This window comes from Glarea lozoyensis, assembly GCF_000409485.1.
Source record: "Glarea lozoyensis ATCC 20868 chromosome Unknown GLAREA2, whole genome shotgun sequence".
Taxonomy (NCBI): Eukaryota; Fungi; Ascomycota; class Leotiomycetes; order Helotiales; family Helotiaceae; genus Glarea; species Glarea lozoyensis.
In genome coordinates this window covers 1725347-1742094 of record NW_007360994.1, presented here as the reverse complement: position 1 = coordinate 1742094, position 16748 = coordinate 1725347, and the positions used below count along the sequence as shown (strand labels likewise).

Here is a 16748-nt window from a genome sequence, read left to right as displayed (position 1 = left end):
TATATCAAGTACAACGGCGTGCCTTAGGTTCATACCTGATATCTCAAGCCGACCCATAGCAGTCTACAAGCTGTGAAGAACCTGTGGTGTAAAGCGTCTGACGAGCGAGACGAAAGTACGTGGGTGGACACCAACGTCTCTAGTCTATCCAGGTAACCATATTCATTTTTCTAAAGCCGAGAATAGTTCATTTGGTCTCGTTGCTTTCGGGCAGCTCACCGCCGACATCGTGGTCGATCTCATACGCATCCTCCGCAATGACGTTGATTCCATCAGCACCCTCCCCTGGAACAGCTTTGCCTTGTTCATATGTTACACGTCTCCAGCCTGATGATTCTGATGGGTCTTTGATCCACTCCATAGTTGGGAAGTAGTGATCGTTCTTCTTCATGGTGATGACCCATGGTACGTTATCAAAAGTCATGGCCTTCAGTCGGAAATCTGAACAGAGTCAGAAGCTGCGCCACAAATAGCTTAGTAGGAATTAGGAACTTACAAGTATTATCAGGAATATTTACCACAGCCTTCAAGAAAGACTCTAAATCTGGTGTCTTCTTGCCATTGACGTGGGTGATGAAGTTGGTTGGTGCAAGACCATATTGATACGCGGGACTACCACGAGTTCTAGCAGAGACATAGACTTCACTGTGAAGCTTGCTGATCTGTTGTCGCACAGCATGATGAGGACGATGTAAAACAGCACCACAAAAGCTTACAGCACGATCAGTTTCCAGATCGTCTGCTGAGACAGTTGGAAGCTTGAGTGTCATCTCGACACAGTCTCGCACGATGACAGCATCAAGAACTTCGTGGTCATACATCACATCGAGCTCGTTGACGCGCGTGATGATCTTGCCGTTGAGCGTCAAAATAACATCTCCTTCCATCAAGGAACCTAATTGTTCGCCTCGCTCAAACGTACGTTTGCGTATCATGAAAAGTTGGTGACGAGCGGAATTATCAAGAGCAACTTTCTTGATCCACTCTTCAGATACACCCATAATACGTGCTTGACTCATCTGAATAGCAGTAAATTCAACACTCAACATTCTAAGTTTAGGTTGCTCGCCATTTTGAATCTTCTTGATGACCGGAAGGAGTGTAGGTGTTGCGAGACCAAGATGATAATCGGTATCTTTTTGAGAAACAGGAGATCGTTCTCCAAGATATGTCAGCCATAAGGCCTGAACTGTTCCGTCCTCGGCGACAAGAACACCACTACCACATTGCCCACTAAGACTTGTATCTACCGTGATAGCATCGACATTGACAGCCCGGTACCGTGGTGCTCCAGAATTAGCTGGAATTGCCACGGCGGTGATATCAACGACAGAGGTCTTAGCGATCACAACTCGCATATTTTGGTTGAAACCGACAAAGTAGGTTGATGCACCTTGAGTGATGTGGGTTGTGCTCAACTTGGCACTTTGCACAGGAGCATCAACGAGAGAAGGGTCATATTTGATGATGGCGTAATTTTGCAGTGGGTGCAAGAATACCACTTTGCCCTCAACAATGATAGAATCTGCTATAGTGATAGAGATATCGCAGAGATCATAAGGTACAACTGCTCTAGATATGACAACCAAACCTTTCTCTGCGTCTATCACGACACCCATACCCCACTTGCGGTTGCGCGGAAAGCCATCGAGCTTGACTGGCATGTGGCAGAGTACTCTTACGAAACTCCGCACAATATCGGCAGCAGCTGGATGCTGTGCATTCTCAAGTTGAATGAAATCGGCTGATCGCCGCACCGGTGGAATCGCGGGAATGGCATCCGCCAGATCAGTAAAGTCCCACAATCCCGTTTCATCATTTCTGACTGCGAGCCGCATTTTGCTGGACCAGTGACGGTCGATGTGCAAAATACTAGTGTTGAGAGTGTGAAGGTCTCGGAGATGCTTATATGTAACGACCACCCTGGTGCGATCTGGAATGCCCTTCATGACCTCGATGAAAGATTTAAGATCTGGAGTAGGTTTGTGATCGATTGTCTGAACAATCCAGCCATTATCAGTGCTCTCGAATCGAAAGCTTCCCGTAGCTTCGCAAACGAAAACACCCTTACAAGCGACAGCATACAGACGCGCTTGCTGGTAGGATAGATCATGGAAACTAGCTCCCGCGACGGAAACGAACCGGTCTGGTGTGATAGCGTGCAAGTCCCCAACGTCGACTTCGAATTCAATATCATCGCCACCACGTTGCACCAGCAATTTGACTTTGCCGCCTACGCTGGAGTCGAGAATATCATCAAGCCGTACGAATTGTGTGAGAAGTTCCCCGTTGACCTTAATCAGCACATCTCCTTCCTCTACTTTGGCACTCGAAGGACCTTCGGGTAGGACAATCTCTGCTACAAGCATACCAGTCTCCTTTGGGAAAAGTTTACGGACCGCACTCTCCCATTCGGGTGTCAATCCAAGACGGCGACATTCATCGAATGGCTTGATCATCCACTGGCATTGTATTGTTCCTCGAGTGATTGGCTTCCCAGCTTGTACGCACTGTAGTGCTCGAAGCGGTCGGTCGAGTGGCAGAAAGTAATCGGTCGCCGCTCCATCACTTCTACCTCCGGCTTGAAGTGCAACAGCGTATCCGTCAATGTTAACGACCGGACTCCCAGAACTTCCACCACTTGCTGCAGCGGCAGCTTGTATGTAGTTGGTATTGAAATCGCAATATCCTTCACCATATTCGGGGGCATTTCTGTCCAACCGACTAATGACTCCTGAAAGAATACTAAGTTTCTCTCCCGCATCGTTTCCCACAACCCTAATCTCAGATCCAACCTTTGCGAGGTCTGGCCTTAGACGTAGAGCCGATAAAGGCATGTATTTAATAGCTTTGGGATCGAATCGAAGAATACCAAAGTCGTGGACAGGATCGCGGTATACTGGATAGACATCAACCTCTTCGTGATTGTCGAAAATGCAGTAGCCCCAGAAAGGCCCTGAGCCTACAACATGCCGATTTGTCATAATATATCTGTGTGTCTGTCAGCCAAAAGATCCGAATGCGAAGCACCTCTACGCACCCTCGTTCTGCATCGACCACGAAGCCAGTGGCCTCGCTGGTCAACGCAGGATCTGTATCAAAAGAGCATGTCTGGCAGAATCTGATTGAAACAACGTTTCGTACAACTTTCTCTATGGTCGCTTGCCACTCTGCAGAATCTGCCAATGCGGCTGGAATAATTCGCGGCTCCTCTTCCATTTCGACGTCCTCTTCAAATGCGATTTCAGGAGTATTGTCACCAGCAGATTCCTTCCCATTTATTCCTCTATGTTGCTTCTGCGGTCTTCCATCCACCAAGCCAGGATGTTGTTTCCTTTTAGCAGCGCCATTGGTGTGGATCGTGTCCATTCTAGGGTGGTGAATTGCGCCTGCGAATTGGGCGCTTGAAGGAGTGAATGTAGAAGATACAAATTGCGTGTGCGGCTGCGGCTTCAGGATTCTTGGTGTAGACCTATAGGTATGGTATGTCTCCGTGTTCTTTGCGACAGTCTGAGAGAAGCACGACGAGTAGTGTCTCAGGCGCGCATTCAAGGCTCTAATCATCCAGCATAGAGGGAGAGAAAGTTGCTCAATCGGCGCAAACAAGGAGGGATTTAAAAATGAGGGTATTAGATGTTGGACTAGTAGTACAGTTGAGAAGCAGGAACAGGTGTTGAAAGGTGAGGCGGGAGAGTTGTCACTGTCACAAGATGTTCGAATAAGGCAACATGCTTTCTCACGCTGCGCGAAGTTGGACCGACTGGGATTTGATGCACGAAGAACAGAAAATGCTTGGCATAATACTTTGGCGGCGCGACTACACGTGACCATTTAAGACTCCATGTTGCTTTTTCAGAACGTCAGATTACAACGCTATCCACCCTATCATCCGCACCCATTATTTCATCCGGAAACCATCAAGCACAAAGACCCAAGAACGAAGCACCGTCATAAAACAGGCATGTTTGACCTCGACCCTCAAAAGAAAACCATCATGCCGCCCATCTCTGTATGTCAGATTCCCGAAATGCTCCAATGACTGGCGGATAAAGCAGACGACATCACGTTGAAAATGTTGTCGAATAACATTCTTGACATGTTGGAATCGAACGAAAGAACATAGTCTGCAACATTCCTAAGTCAGCAACCTGTTCCCTCGAACAATTCGTCGAACGGCGTTTCCGGGGTCTTCAGCACTGCTTACGGAATGTTTTCGTTCAGTCTCAGTGGTCTTCGGAGCCTTCCTCATCACTGCCCGAGGAGGATTGCTTCTTGATAACGGGTTTCTTGTCCTCTTCGGAGCTATCGCCAAGATTGTACATCTCTTCATCGTCTTGCTCAGGCTCAGCCGCCTTCTTCTTGCGGGGTGTGCCTTTGGCCTTTTTGGTTGGAGACTCGTCAGCGGCGGCGGTACCTTCAGTCAAGTATCAGCTGAGATTGAATAGAAACTGCAGACGCCGTGTTTACCTTTGGTGGCACGCTTGCGTGGGGCTGCTTTAACTGAGGTAGCAGGATCGTTTTCGCTGGCAGCACCCCCACCACTTGCAGCAACTTCTGCTTTGATCTTCGCCCACTGTATCTGACTGTCAGTTTATGCTTTTTGTGTCATGAAAGAGAGCAAAAATGGCCGCCAAAGAGGAAAGGAGGCCCTAGATGAAGAGCTCAGGATGGGACTCACAACATGGGTCATCGCTTTTGGAGTACGACCTGGGAGAACAATTTGACTGAACTTTGGAGTCATTTTCTCACCACCAGTCTGTTTGATTATTTGAAGGAGCATCGAGTACTGGCAAAGTTAGACAGCCGTTCAAGGTCAAAATCGGTTTGTTTACCTTTTCCTCGTGGGTCCAGCCTCCGGTTCTTGCCTTGGTGTCATCGGCCATTTTGTTTTGCTCGAGATGATATGTTTGGGAAAGTCGTGTATACCAAGTTGCGAGAAGAATGTTTACTGATCAGAATGTTGAGATGTGAGAGCGGACTGAAATGAAGCTTGGAAGCAGAAGTGATGAAAAGGTAGGTTTCCAACAGCGGAAGCTGAATGGCAGATAAGGAGAAACAGTGGTCTGAGGATCTGCTTATCGGATCACCAAAGGTGAACTTCAGGCAATGCGCTTTCTTGGTTAAGTAAAATGTTCTGCTCAGAAGAGGCTCGATCCGTAAGTTGAGACCTTGTTTGCAAGCTGTCTTCGAGATGCAGCTGGCCAAATGATTTGTCGATTCTGTTATCTTGGTATTATGTGAAGTACGGGAATGTGGAATTGAGATGGATGGTGGTGAAAGGTAGGAAAGTGCTCGGCTTAACGTACGAAAGCTTTTGTACCAGAAGTAGAACTTCGCTTTCAAGGTCGAGTTATTGTGGGGCGAAGCTTCACTCCTGTCTTCTAAACCAGTTTTCTATCAAGTTTCTAAGAGTGATAAAGTAGGGGAGATAATACCCTATCTTGAATCGAGTGATGTACCGCAATTATACCCGTGCTCTCAAATTTTATACTTCACCTAATCCTTTTGGAGACGGAATCAGTCAAAGCATCAATTGGTCAACAGTGCGTTGGTTGATGTTTCATACATCCAGCGTATCCATATTATCTCAATTATATTGTTTGTAAGACATTGGACTAATTGTTGTTCAGGTGATATGCCTACCTATGGTCGAGACTGCCGCGAAAAACCACCGATACTGGGCAGCAACAACTAGCTTGCTAGTAGTCCACTCTCAACTCACGAAAGCCATCGCTACTCTTTCATTAGCTGAGCATTTTATTTGCGCCTTGAAAGTAATGCTATCGAAGTACAAAACTTGGAAATTGGAACAGCAAACTTTTAGGAAGAACAATACCAGTATCTGTATTGAGTATCAATCGACTGTTCCAAGCGACCTCACTATTCACTTACAACACACTAGTATATGACAGCTGGACTTACAAAAATCCGGAACAAAAATTCACTTGCTACGACATAGTGAACAAATAATCAGCTGAATTAACAAAATTTCAAGGTGAATACACAAGCGTCACCCACACAACAGCCGTTTTTCATCTTGTTTCCTAGCATCCGGCCTCTGCGCTGCCTTCCAACACATAAAGATAGATCGATCTTATCGAAGCATATGTACAGCTAGAGATTCATAGGACTCAAGTACTGCGAATCTTCCAACCACCCGCAACATGGCGCGGTCGAAAATCCGTGACCTTTTCGAAGGTGTATCATGCGATAATCCAGGAATCAGTAACGTCCTCACAACTGGCGACATTCGAGCCCTATCACATTTCTTTTCAGGCAACAAAATACTCCCGCCTGCTCGAGTCGAAGCGATTCAAAGCCAGCTCCGCGACCTCATCATGATATCAATTGAAGAACCAGTAGACTTTACGGACACAGAATGGTTGCTGTTCTTCTACAATTTACGCGCCCTGGAGGATAAGAAGTCGATGCGAATGAAAATGTGGATTGTTGATGCGATAGGGGCCTTTTATGGAGTTAACGCGTCGGCTGCTCTAGGTGTTGTGGAGGCAGCTCCAATGGCTCGTCCTGTATTTGAGGAAATGAAATGGATCCTCCGCCAGCCACTGACTTGTTCTACGCTCAATCCTAAAGAACGGTCCGGCCATAGGTTGAAGTTCACAACCAGCGAAATTACGGAGATTGTACGACCGAAGATCGGGAAGATACCTGTACCAAAGGATCAGCCTTCGAAGAAACCGGTGGAAATGACTAAAGCTCTGCGGAGATTGGATGAAAGAACAGAAGGATATTCCTCGTTTACCAGGATAAAGGCTGTGTTTAGGAATGAGGATGGCAAGATGGGTGATATTGGAGACGGTTTGAAAATCCAGACTAGGTTTGAGGATGGAAGTCTCGGGAAGTACTTGGGCGGAATATTCGCCAGACGCAAAGGTTCCCAAGGTCCTTTCTACGAGCAACCCACCTTCCACGCCAACAATGACGGTTGGGAGCCTGTGGATTTTGTTTGGGAGGATGGTACCACGGGGAACACCGCTGAAATTGGATATGAATGGCATATGGAAGCTGCGAACGAGAACCCTGGAAAAAACAACATTGTTAGTCGAATTCCTCAGCCACGCAATCCCCATAAGACATACACCACTTTGGTTAAAGCCGAAGGAATTCTGCCTGAACAACCTCGGAAGGTCAAACTCATACCACCCACGTGGATCAGACTAGGTGATGATGTCGAAATGTCTGGGATGGGCCATTCTGGTATTATTCGTGATGCTCCTGCGATCCAAAAACTGAACAGGGTCCATTCTCCTGATGATTTCTTGGTGACAAAGGATACACCCCTTGAAGACCAGTTGGCAATCATAGCCCGCCAGGAAGAAGAGATAGCCCAACTTCTTGCCGCCAAAAATGGTCCCGAAGACCAATCTGCCATAATATCTCGTCAGCAAGCAGAGATAGCCCAACTTAAAGCTGCTCGAGGATTGGCAAAGAAAGTGCCATCTTCTGAGAAGAGCTTTAGATCTCGTCCTATTCCTAGCAAAGAGCCGTCCCTCGTGTATCGGACTAAAAGTTCCGAAACTGAACTGCAAAGCCCTATGCAACCAAAGGAAAGACGAATGCCTAGGAAGGCGCCGAGAAAGACAGCAGCGTCAAGCAAGAAAGGATCTCACAAGCAATTGGTTATACTCTCGGGAAGTCCTAATGGTTCTCAGACACGCTGGGCACCGTATGAAAGTAAACCGCTGTCGACGCCGAAGGAGGATGTGGAGGAGAAGCCAGTGAAGGAAACAATCTTGCAAGCTCTTGTTCAGGAGGAGGATAACAAAGACGTCGCAGCCCCCGAAGAGTCAACAAAACATCACCAGTTAGGAACTGCGAAAACAAAGCCTGCTACTCAGAAAGACGCTAGGGCGTATGTGCTGGCGACTTCACCAGATGAAGAGAAAATAATCACGCCGGCAAACTTGCCACGCCATATCGAAGCGACTGTGAATAACGATATCGTAGTTTTAGCAGGTGAGCCGCCTATCAAAAAAAGAGGGAGAGGCAGACCGAAGAAGATCACCACCGTCACAACCATCAAACTCGAGGAAGGTGAAGAGGCTGACCTGTATGGCGATGAGTAACTTGCGGAAGGAATTGATTTGGGGGAAACAGAGTGGTCTCACATCATACTGAAGGTTGGATTAGGTTATTGTCTTGGTATTCTGGTGTAGGCACAGCGTATGTATATGTAAAAGCCGCGATTAGGGGTTATTAGCGAGCGGATTTTTGTTTCTAGATAGCGAATTAATGATGAATTGGATTCAGGTCATACAATAGTGGTATTCTATAAGTGTCTTTTGATTTCTGCTAGTCGGTGGTTTCCTATGGTACTGAGCGTGGTGTCAAGCTCTGAAGGAGGTGTGGTTCCGTGATATCAAGGGTGTTTCATACACTCATTTCGAGATGACTGCATACTATTTCAACTTCCCGGTTCCTAACTAGACTTTTCTTTCACTTTATGATTTGGCACCAGTCGTCTAATACATAATCACCTGCCGTCCATTCTCGGTTTAGTTCGGTTACACACTTTGTTTTCACCAACACTTTTGCGTTCCTCCATTGTTCTACATGGCTTTCTATGTAATCCGACACAGCACTTTCAACTTTGAACTCGTTCATCGCAACCTACATCTACAAGGCCGAAGTTCTCCACTGAAGCCACGAGAAGCAACACAAAACAATGTCATCATTCTCGCCATCTTCGCATCCGCCACTTCTAAAGCTTCCTCGTGAGCTGAGAGACGAGATATGGGAACTTGTCCTAGCTCCAAGGATTATCATCGCGCTCCCAAAACTTCCCACCTCTAACTTTTTCGATGTAGTGGGCGAGCATGACAGATTCGGCGAGAATTTGTATTATCCGGAACTAGAAAGAGACAGCAACATGCGCGGTGCTTACCACGGGGATTTGCACCAATATTTCGACGACCGTACCGACGACTGGGATCCCGACGAGGTTCCAACATGCAAGAATGTCTTCTACAAAAAGTACGCAGATCTGGCGTGGACCTTGGCAAACCAGCAAATCCACGAAGAAACATCCAAGATTCTCGAGAAGGTTACCGTAGTTATGCGAGAAACGATAAAAAACCGACAGCTCCAGGAGCCCGTTCGACCTGCGTTCTTGCACCTCTTAAGTCAAGGCCGAGTAGTCTTTGAATGTGGACCCTACGAGACCGTTTCTTTTCTACTAACTAGCGCACCCGGAACGCTTGCGTGTGTGAGATCGTTGTATATTGGCCAGGAAATGGGTATCGAGAGAATGTTCGATACTCGGAGTGGTGGGACGATGTATCGTCTCTGGGAGGCTCTCGATATACGTCGAATACAAAGGCAAAGATTAGGGCATGAAGAAGTTGCGGGTCTAGCACAGCTTTTAAGGACTCACTTGCCAAATCTGAAAGAGCTTGCTTTTTGGGCGCGTGTCGAGGACTATGAAACGTTTTTGGACGATGATGACGAATATTCGGAAGATTATGATGGGTATTTTGATCGGCCCCCTGCATGGGACCTGCTAGAGGATTTTTGTGGGCTGGTCAATGACGGGCCGTTGGAGGTTTTACATGTGATGTTTGCTTATACTCATGAGGAGCCACAATTTCCGAGTGATGGGAAGAAGAGGCCGTTTGCAACCGAGGCTTCATTCCAAGGTCTTATGGATAAACACGGTATCGTCATGACCCGGGACGAGGAAGGTCTGAAGCTTGCGGAACGAAGATGGACTGCGAGTGGAATTGGCGCAATAGGAACATTGCGGCGAGTTGAAGAGAGAAACGTGTAGTTTTTAACCTACTAATCATGAAGTTGACGAATTTGCTTATTGCATTGGTCAGTAAAGTCAGTACCAGCTAGTATACAACTATCAACTGGCCAAAAGTTGTTCATCTGGAAATACAAGATGGATTTAGCTTGGATTTTAGTGGTAGGACTATATATTCATATCACTATGGGATTAAGAGTAATCAGCTAGTAGAATAGCACTTATAATTTAAGCACACAATCGCATTCTTACTTTGTATTACAATATTCCTATCTATTCAATAAACAGACATATGAACACTCGTTAAAGCGACGAAAATAAACAAGCCATTTCACTATCCATAAAAAGAAATTACAGAAATATGTCATTATTACCTTTTCCTAGCTTTTCTCTCTTTTGCAGCCTTCAATTTCACGATTTTCGATATCATTGCTCAATTTCTCGTAGGACCGACCAATGCTATAGGAAAATTGTTTTATCCTGCGATTGGAGAGGGAAATACGACAAATCACGAATCTGAAGATGAAATAAGAATAGCACTGATCCTTAAACAAAACCACTTCTTTACATGCCACACATGAGGTGAAGATTTTTAGTATAGATTACAATTGTCGGTATAGAAAGACTATTTAGATCATAAACTGCTGCTGAGGATATATTGTACTCTACTCTTCAATCCCATAGTACATAGCAAGATAAATTTCTAAAGTTTATAACCTCCTTACGTGAGCAGGTAGTGTATTGATGTAAAAACACACGTGCTGTCCACTTTTGGTTTAGGCTATTTACTCAGTGAGTTGCTGCCTCACTTCGGCTCATCCCGAGTTTTACATATCCCATTCTCAAAAGTTATTCTTTTCCTGGAAAACTCAAATTTACGACTTATATTCCCACAAAATAGAAAGACGAAGCATAACACTGGTACACCGACTTTTGATATAGACTCTTGAAGTTCAAATCACTCTCACGGTCTCACCGAGTCACCAAAACCAATGGCAACAACCAACCATTCATATCATCCACAGCTCTTGAACCTCCCCCGTGAACTACGCGACACAATATGGAACCTCACTCTCACCCCCAGAATCCTAATAATCCTCCCCCAACTCCCCCTCTACGGCCGTCACGACCAAATAGCCTCATACGACACCACCGGCGAAAACCTGTCCGACCTAGAAACCGACAGCATCTCCCGCCGCTCGCACTCCACGACTCTCACAACCTATTTCCGTCTCGCCTTCAAAACCCTCCCCGACGACTGGTTCACCGACCGCGTCCCCCGCGGTAAAAACGTGTTTTACAAGAAATACGCAACCAATCTGGCGTGTAGATGTGTGAACCGCCAGGTTTTTGCGGAGACGGCCGGGGTGCTTGATAGGATTGCAAGGGTGTTAAGGGATGGGATTCAGTTACGACAGATCATAGAGCCTGCACGTCCTGCGTTTCTAGATATGCTAGGTCAGAGCGTAGTGATTCTCGCATGTGGACGCGCTGATACGCTTTCCTTTCTTCTCACTACTGCGACTGCGACGCTGGCGAGTGTTAAATCCGTGTATTTTGCTAAAGAGATGATGTATTCCTGGGATGTTGGGCTTGTTCGTAGTCTCTGGGGAATCCAAGATAGAGACACGACGGAACATCTTGGAGTCATGACACGGCTTTTGAAAGCTCGTTTACCGAATCTGAGGGAGTTTGCTTTTTGGGCTCCTCTTCAGGATTACATTATGTTTTGGGAAGATGAATATCCGTTTGATTTAGTGGAGGATATTTGTGAGCTGTTTAGGCAGGGAACGATTGATCTTTTGCATATCGTGGTGGCGAGGGATGGGAATCCTGATGAGACGCAGAGTAATGGGGCTACAAGGCATTTCACACTTGAGGATGCGCATGAGAATTTTATGAGTGAACATGGGTTTGAAATTACTGAGGATATAGAAGAATTGCGGCTTGCAGAACGCAGATGGTTTACAGAAGATATTGCAAGAGTTGGAACTTTGCGGCGTGTCAAATCTTGATCAAAACACATGTAAGCACCAAAAGAATCAACATTAAACCAACGATCCAAATTCATTAATTTCAAAACCAGCGCATATTCTAGGGTATCCATCCATCTTTTCCTTTTTCCAATTCAAACCCAAGCCTGTTTATCGAACCAAATCCCAAGCCGCAATCCCGGCAAATCCGAACCCAGAGTTGCCCCTCTTCTTCAAATACTCCTTGCTTGACAAACCCCTCGCATCCTTCCCATTAACAGTCGTAACAGCATAACAACTAACCACCTGTCCCGGCGCCCCCAGATCCCTAGCCTTGACGTCCGCCCACCACCAGAAATCATTGTTTTCAAACGGCACGTAATCATCTTTGCGGCCATCCAAGCCGCAGATTTTGAGGACCATGCAGTATTGGGGACCTTTGCCGTTCTTGATGTGGTCCCAGTGCTCACAAAGCTTGGAGAACTGGAAACGAATAACTTCGTTAGAGTTGACAGAGATACGCTTGGCTCTTGGGGTAAAGGAGGTTCCGGAAATGCCATGATCTTCCGCGACGCTATAGATTTGAACTTCTTCCGCGCCAGCAGGACCGATCATATATTCCGCCCAAGTCGGAACAATGCCATCCCTCCGGAAGAAATGATTTCTGTCTTGTGGGAAATGTCGTAACCCGAAGTCTTCGTTTGACATGGTGAAGAAGCTCGGGGTAAAGCTCTTATTGTAAACTTGATTCCCAACGTTACCTGCTCCCCAGCACGGGTCGAGTAGCTTCCACTCCCCACCATCAATACGAACAGAATTCCAAGCATGGCCGGTTGGGTTACAAGTAGGCACTGGATCTCCTGGTTGCATGGGGGAATAGCCGAATCCCTTTCCATGCCCAGTCACCATGACGGCTTCCAGCCCGGCTTTCAAGGCTATCGCAGTGAAGACGCCAGCATATCCACCACAAACTGCTAGACCAGACGCAATTGTATCTTTCGGGTCGACATGCTTAACCCTGTTACCAAAGAATGCCGCGGTATCGTAGGCAATGTTATGATGTAACCACGTAAAGATAGCTCTTGCTTTATCAGTGGCGGATGGAAATGGACCACAAAGGACATCTGCGAGATATCCAGTCACGTCATGTGTTCGAGGAAGCGAATGACGAGGATGCTGCTCAGCAACTCGATCTGGGCCAGAATAGTCTCGACAAATAAGACATCCAGAATTCGGAGGGGTTGAGCGTGCTGGCCGAGATTGAGCAGATTGAGCTTGGCTTCGTGTCGGTTTTGTGCTCATATTTATAGGTGGGGGGATGGCATCCGACTTGGGAGCGTCAGAAGCACGGATTCCAGAATGGTCCTCGAGGAATTGTTCAATATCGTCTTGATTAAGTGTGAATGGGCAATGTTTTGGTTTTGGGCTACGCCCATCAAAATACATCATTGACGGCCACTCCTGAAGATCGAATCGAGTGTTGAAAGCCCGATAAGCCTGGGTGTCCATCCTTGCAATAGTTACTCGGTCAGAAGCATACGCGAACCTTCGGCCAATATCCTCCCAAGTAGGTTTCAAGTCAACACAAGCACTGCATTTCGGTAGGTAGAAGTCGACATAGGATGGTTTACCTGACATGACGATATTTTCAAAATTTCGATCGGTCAGCTCGACCACAGGAGGGCCATTGAGACGGTTCTGATTAGGTGATGGCCTGGGTCCAGGAGTCGAAGCTTCGGCGCTGGCTTTGTTACCAAATCCCATGGTCAATGGTGATCTCGTCGCGACTGTTGGGGGGAGCCTTCGCTGAGGACCTGGCGGTGGTAATTCCTGGGACGAAACATTTCTTGGTGGCATTTTCGGCGCTCCATTTGGTCTGGGTGGCATTTTGGGCACCATATCACGATCAACAGGCGGGGGACCACGCAGAGGAATATTGGGCGCCGACTTGACTGAGACTAAAGGTACTTTGGGACGGTGTTGCTCCTCAACTCTTCGCTGCTCATCTGCTCTGTGCTTCTCTTCTACCTTGCGCTGCTCGAGTTCACGCCGGGTTGGGGGGAGTGGTGGCAGGTTAGCCATATCCAGAGGAGGTGCCATCCTCCTGTTTGAATCTACGGACGAAATGCTTGACGTGGTCTGGCCAAGCGATAAGCCTGAGATGGTAGAACTGTACGACATAGTTGACGCATTTGAGCCCCTTCGTGCCACTTGTGTATCTGTCGACAATTGTGTAGATGCCTTTCTCGCAGGAAGAGCAGGCGAGGCCTGTGAATCTTTTCGATTTGGCAGAGGAGGAGGCCCTCTTCGCGCAGGCAGTGGCGGTGTCTTGCCACTCTTTGAAGGCTGGTCTCTGTCGACAGGAGGGGGAGGTAGAAGTGAGTTTCCTCTTGCATCTGTTGGCAGATTGTTCGCTTGTTTTGTGACCGAAGAGCCATAACTCGCAATGGGGGGATTGTTAACAGTTTGTGTCCTCGAGGACAGCGAAGGTCGACCGCCAGCAGCAGGAGGAAGTGGTGGAGGAGGTCTTTTCCCCAAAGTAACCCCGCCTGGCTTTTGGCCAACGCCTTGCTGGTTGAGAGCTGCAATACGAGCCGACAGCGACGTAAATTGAGGTTCTTCGACTTCTGCCATTGCGCGTCGATGGTGATGTTGTCAAAATTTCGGAGTTGTTGGAGAAATAGAGCCCAAGTCCAGACGTAAAGAGTCAATTGCGGGAGCTGGTCGCACAATAGCCAACTCACCAAGGATATGTGCCGAAACGAAGGTCAAAGTCTTTGCTGCAAGGTTGCAAGTGAGGCAAGTGAGGAAGTAAAATCAAATACAGAGAATGAGAAAGTATATAAAAGAAAGACGTGACTCGAAGCTCCAGGTCCTCATGATTGTTGTCGAGTCGCGCGAAGGAAGTGGCAGGACATTCAGACCATGATGTCTGTTGTTCTCCCTAGGCAAGGCGAAGCATTCTAGGTTGCTGTGCCGCAAATAGCAACAGGAAAACTTGCTGCCTGGCTGCCTAAGGGGGATTTAGCTAGACGCCGCTTAGCTTTCTATCGGTTTTCAAACTTCTCCCTTCTCCACTACTTCTCCACCAACATCTTGTATTCATTCACCCGACAAATCCACGTGCAAGTTTACACGTCTCGCTTCACGAAACGGAGAGATGATGCGCTCGTACACAGATCTGCCCGGCGAAGACTACTCGTTGGGTTGGTCAATAATCATACGACCGGGGATATATACGTACAGCTTGAAAACCATGATGTATGATTGGAGGTCTCCACGGGCAATCCGGGACGATGTGGTTCAACTCTGTAGACTTATAATCTAAGATCTAGGACGCTCTTTTTTTCATTGTCATATCAAGCTTCTTTTCTATTTAATTGTTCAGACTGAAACTCTTCACAACTATAATGACTATGGCCGGTCTCGTCATTTTCACTGGAGCCAACAGCTCGCTGGGAGTACACGCAGCTGAGCACCTTTTGACAAAGTTCCCAGAATACACTGTCCTACTTACCGTCAGAGATGATTCGAGCTCAGATGTGAATACAGAAGCACTACGCAAAATCATCTCGAACCATTCAAATGCAAAAGCCACAATCAGAGCGCTGGATCTCTCAAGTCTCTCGGCTGTACACGCCTTCGCCGATACTGTCGTTTCCGAGATTCGAGAGGGCAAATTCCCTTCTATTGCTGCCATCACTTGCAATGCATACTACTGGAATCTAATTAGAGATCCTGAGTTAACCGCCGATGGATACGATAAAACCATTCAAGTTTCTCACATCTCCCATGCAGCTCTCATTCTTCGACTTCTAGGCAGTTTCAGCCCTAGTGGCCGTGTGATACTCATTTCAAGCGATGCACACTGGCCTGGGAAGAACTCTTCAGAGACTTATCCACCGGCTATTCCAGATGACTTGAATTTGTTAGTAGACCCTGTCGTTGATTCCGACAAGGCAGGACGTGGGTTTCAAAGATACGCAAATGCCAAGTTGGCCATGACAACGTGGATGTACGCGCTCAATAGACATCTCCAGAAGGTTAGTCCACCCAATGACATATTTATAAAACCTAGTTAGTCTGTCCATTTGACTAATGTGCCGCAGGAAGAAAAACTTAAAACCATTACAGCTGTAGCCATGAACCCCGGCAATCTCCTTGATTCTCGAGCTCTTACCACCAATACTCCAAAAAGCAAGGCTATAATGCAGAAAATCGCTGTGCCCTTGCTCCCAGTTCTGAGACTCATGATGGGACCGACTCTGCGAAAGTCAGCACCTGCTGGTGTCGATGTCGCCGAGATGACATTTAGTGCGGATTTTGCCGGTAAACGAGGCTTCTACACGCTGTTGGACAAAGATGAGAGTTCTCCAGACAGTCAAGATCGGGAAAAACAGGAGAGATTATGGGCCCAGACTTTGAAGTGGGCTAAGATTACGAAGGATAACACGGTCTTGCAGGCTGGGTTGTAGTTTGCTATTCTTCTCTTTATCATCAATGAAGAAGCACCAAGAAGAAAGTATCAAGGAGGATAATCAATCAATAAGCGAAGGGGCGTCCTGATTACGGGTAAGTCAAGTCAGTTAACTCGAGCGAATGGTAATCAGATCATTAATCACGATCAAAAAGCTGTTTCCTCTGCTTACTCTCCTTGTTATATTGTCAAATTTTTAACTCCGTGACGAGCTCCGTGGCTTACTGTTGGAGCCGCAAGTTTAGGAAAGCAATTGGTGACGTGCAAATTCGCCTTCGGCTTTTCATTGCAACCTTATTGCCGAGTAGCATATGATTGCGTACAAGCGTCGCCTAACGTAGTATAGGAAATTTCGAATATATAATACCCCGCTATCGCTAAGAAGAGGAACGTGTTCAAATTGCCAAATACGCAGCTAATTTCAAGTCACCAGAGACAATGAGCTAAGGTTAAGCGAATTGTTGACCTGAAAGCACGCGTGATCTTCTTTCGGCTTAGTTCCATGTTATTCTTGTATATATACCTCGTACGA

At 46.9% G+C, this 16748-nt stretch overlaps 7 protein-coding genes across 7 annotated transcripts; 4 read left to right on the top strand and 3 right to left on the bottom strand.

The window, feature by feature from the left end:
* Positions 1–187: 187 nt before the first annotated feature.
* Positions 188–3369, bottom strand: GLAREA_03891 (Trypsin-like serine protease; the record flags this gene model as incomplete). The annotated part of the gene is made up of 3 exons (XM_008084144.1): positions 188–441; positions 497–2991; positions 3041–3369. 3 exons carry the CDS (start codon positions 3367–3369, stop codon positions 188–190), a joined length of 3078 nt encoding a protein of 1025 aa, XP_008082335.1.
* Positions 3370–4223: 854 nt separating this feature from the next.
* On the bottom strand, positions 4224–4883 carry GLAREA_03890 (uncharacterized protein; the record flags this gene model as incomplete). The annotated part of the gene is made up of 4 exons (XM_008084143.1): positions 4224–4414; positions 4468–4573; positions 4679–4786; positions 4833–4883. The coding sequence occupies 4 exons, from the start codon at positions 4881–4883 to the stop codon at positions 4224–4226; spliced, it is 456 nt and encodes a 151-aa protein (XP_008082334.1).
* Positions 4884–6164: 1281 nt separating this feature from the next.
* Positions 6165–8087, top strand: GLAREA_03889 (uncharacterized protein; the record flags this gene model as incomplete). The annotated part of the gene is made up of 1 exon (XM_008084142.1): positions 6165–8087. The coding sequence occupies one exon, from the start codon at positions 6165–6167 to the stop codon at positions 8085–8087; it is 1923 nt and encodes a 640-aa protein (XP_008082333.1).
* Positions 8088–8686: 599 nt separating this feature from the next.
* GLAREA_03888 (uncharacterized protein) lies at positions 8687–9787 on the top strand (the record flags this gene model as incomplete). Its single annotated transcript, XM_008084141.1, has 1 exon — positions 8687–9787. The coding sequence occupies one exon, from the start codon at positions 8687–8689 to the stop codon at positions 9785–9787; it is 1101 nt and encodes a 366-aa protein (XP_008082332.1).
* A 971-nt stretch (positions 9788–10758) lies between these two features.
* GLAREA_03887 (uncharacterized protein) lies at positions 10759–11781 on the top strand (the record flags this gene model as incomplete). The annotated part of the gene is made up of 1 exon (XM_008084140.1): positions 10759–11781. The coding sequence occupies one exon, from the start codon at positions 10759–10761 to the stop codon at positions 11779–11781; it is 1023 nt and encodes a 340-aa protein (XP_008082331.1).
* A 129-nt stretch (positions 11782–11910) lies between these two features.
* On the bottom strand, positions 11911–14373 carry GLAREA_03886 (Cysteine proteinase; the record flags this gene model as incomplete). The annotated part of the gene is made up of 1 exon (XM_008084139.1): positions 11911–14373. The coding sequence occupies one exon, from the start codon at positions 14371–14373 to the stop codon at positions 11911–11913; it is 2463 nt and encodes an 820-aa protein (XP_008082330.1).
* Positions 14374–15155: 782 nt separating this feature from the next.
* Positions 15156–16214, top strand: GLAREA_03885 (NAD(P)-binding Rossmann-fold containing protein; the record flags this gene model as incomplete). The annotated part of the gene is made up of 2 exons (XM_008084138.1): positions 15156–15782; positions 15849–16214. 2 exons carry the CDS (start codon positions 15156–15158, stop codon positions 16212–16214), a joined length of 993 nt encoding a protein of 330 aa, XP_008082329.1.
* Positions 16215–16748: the final 534 nt, after the last annotated feature.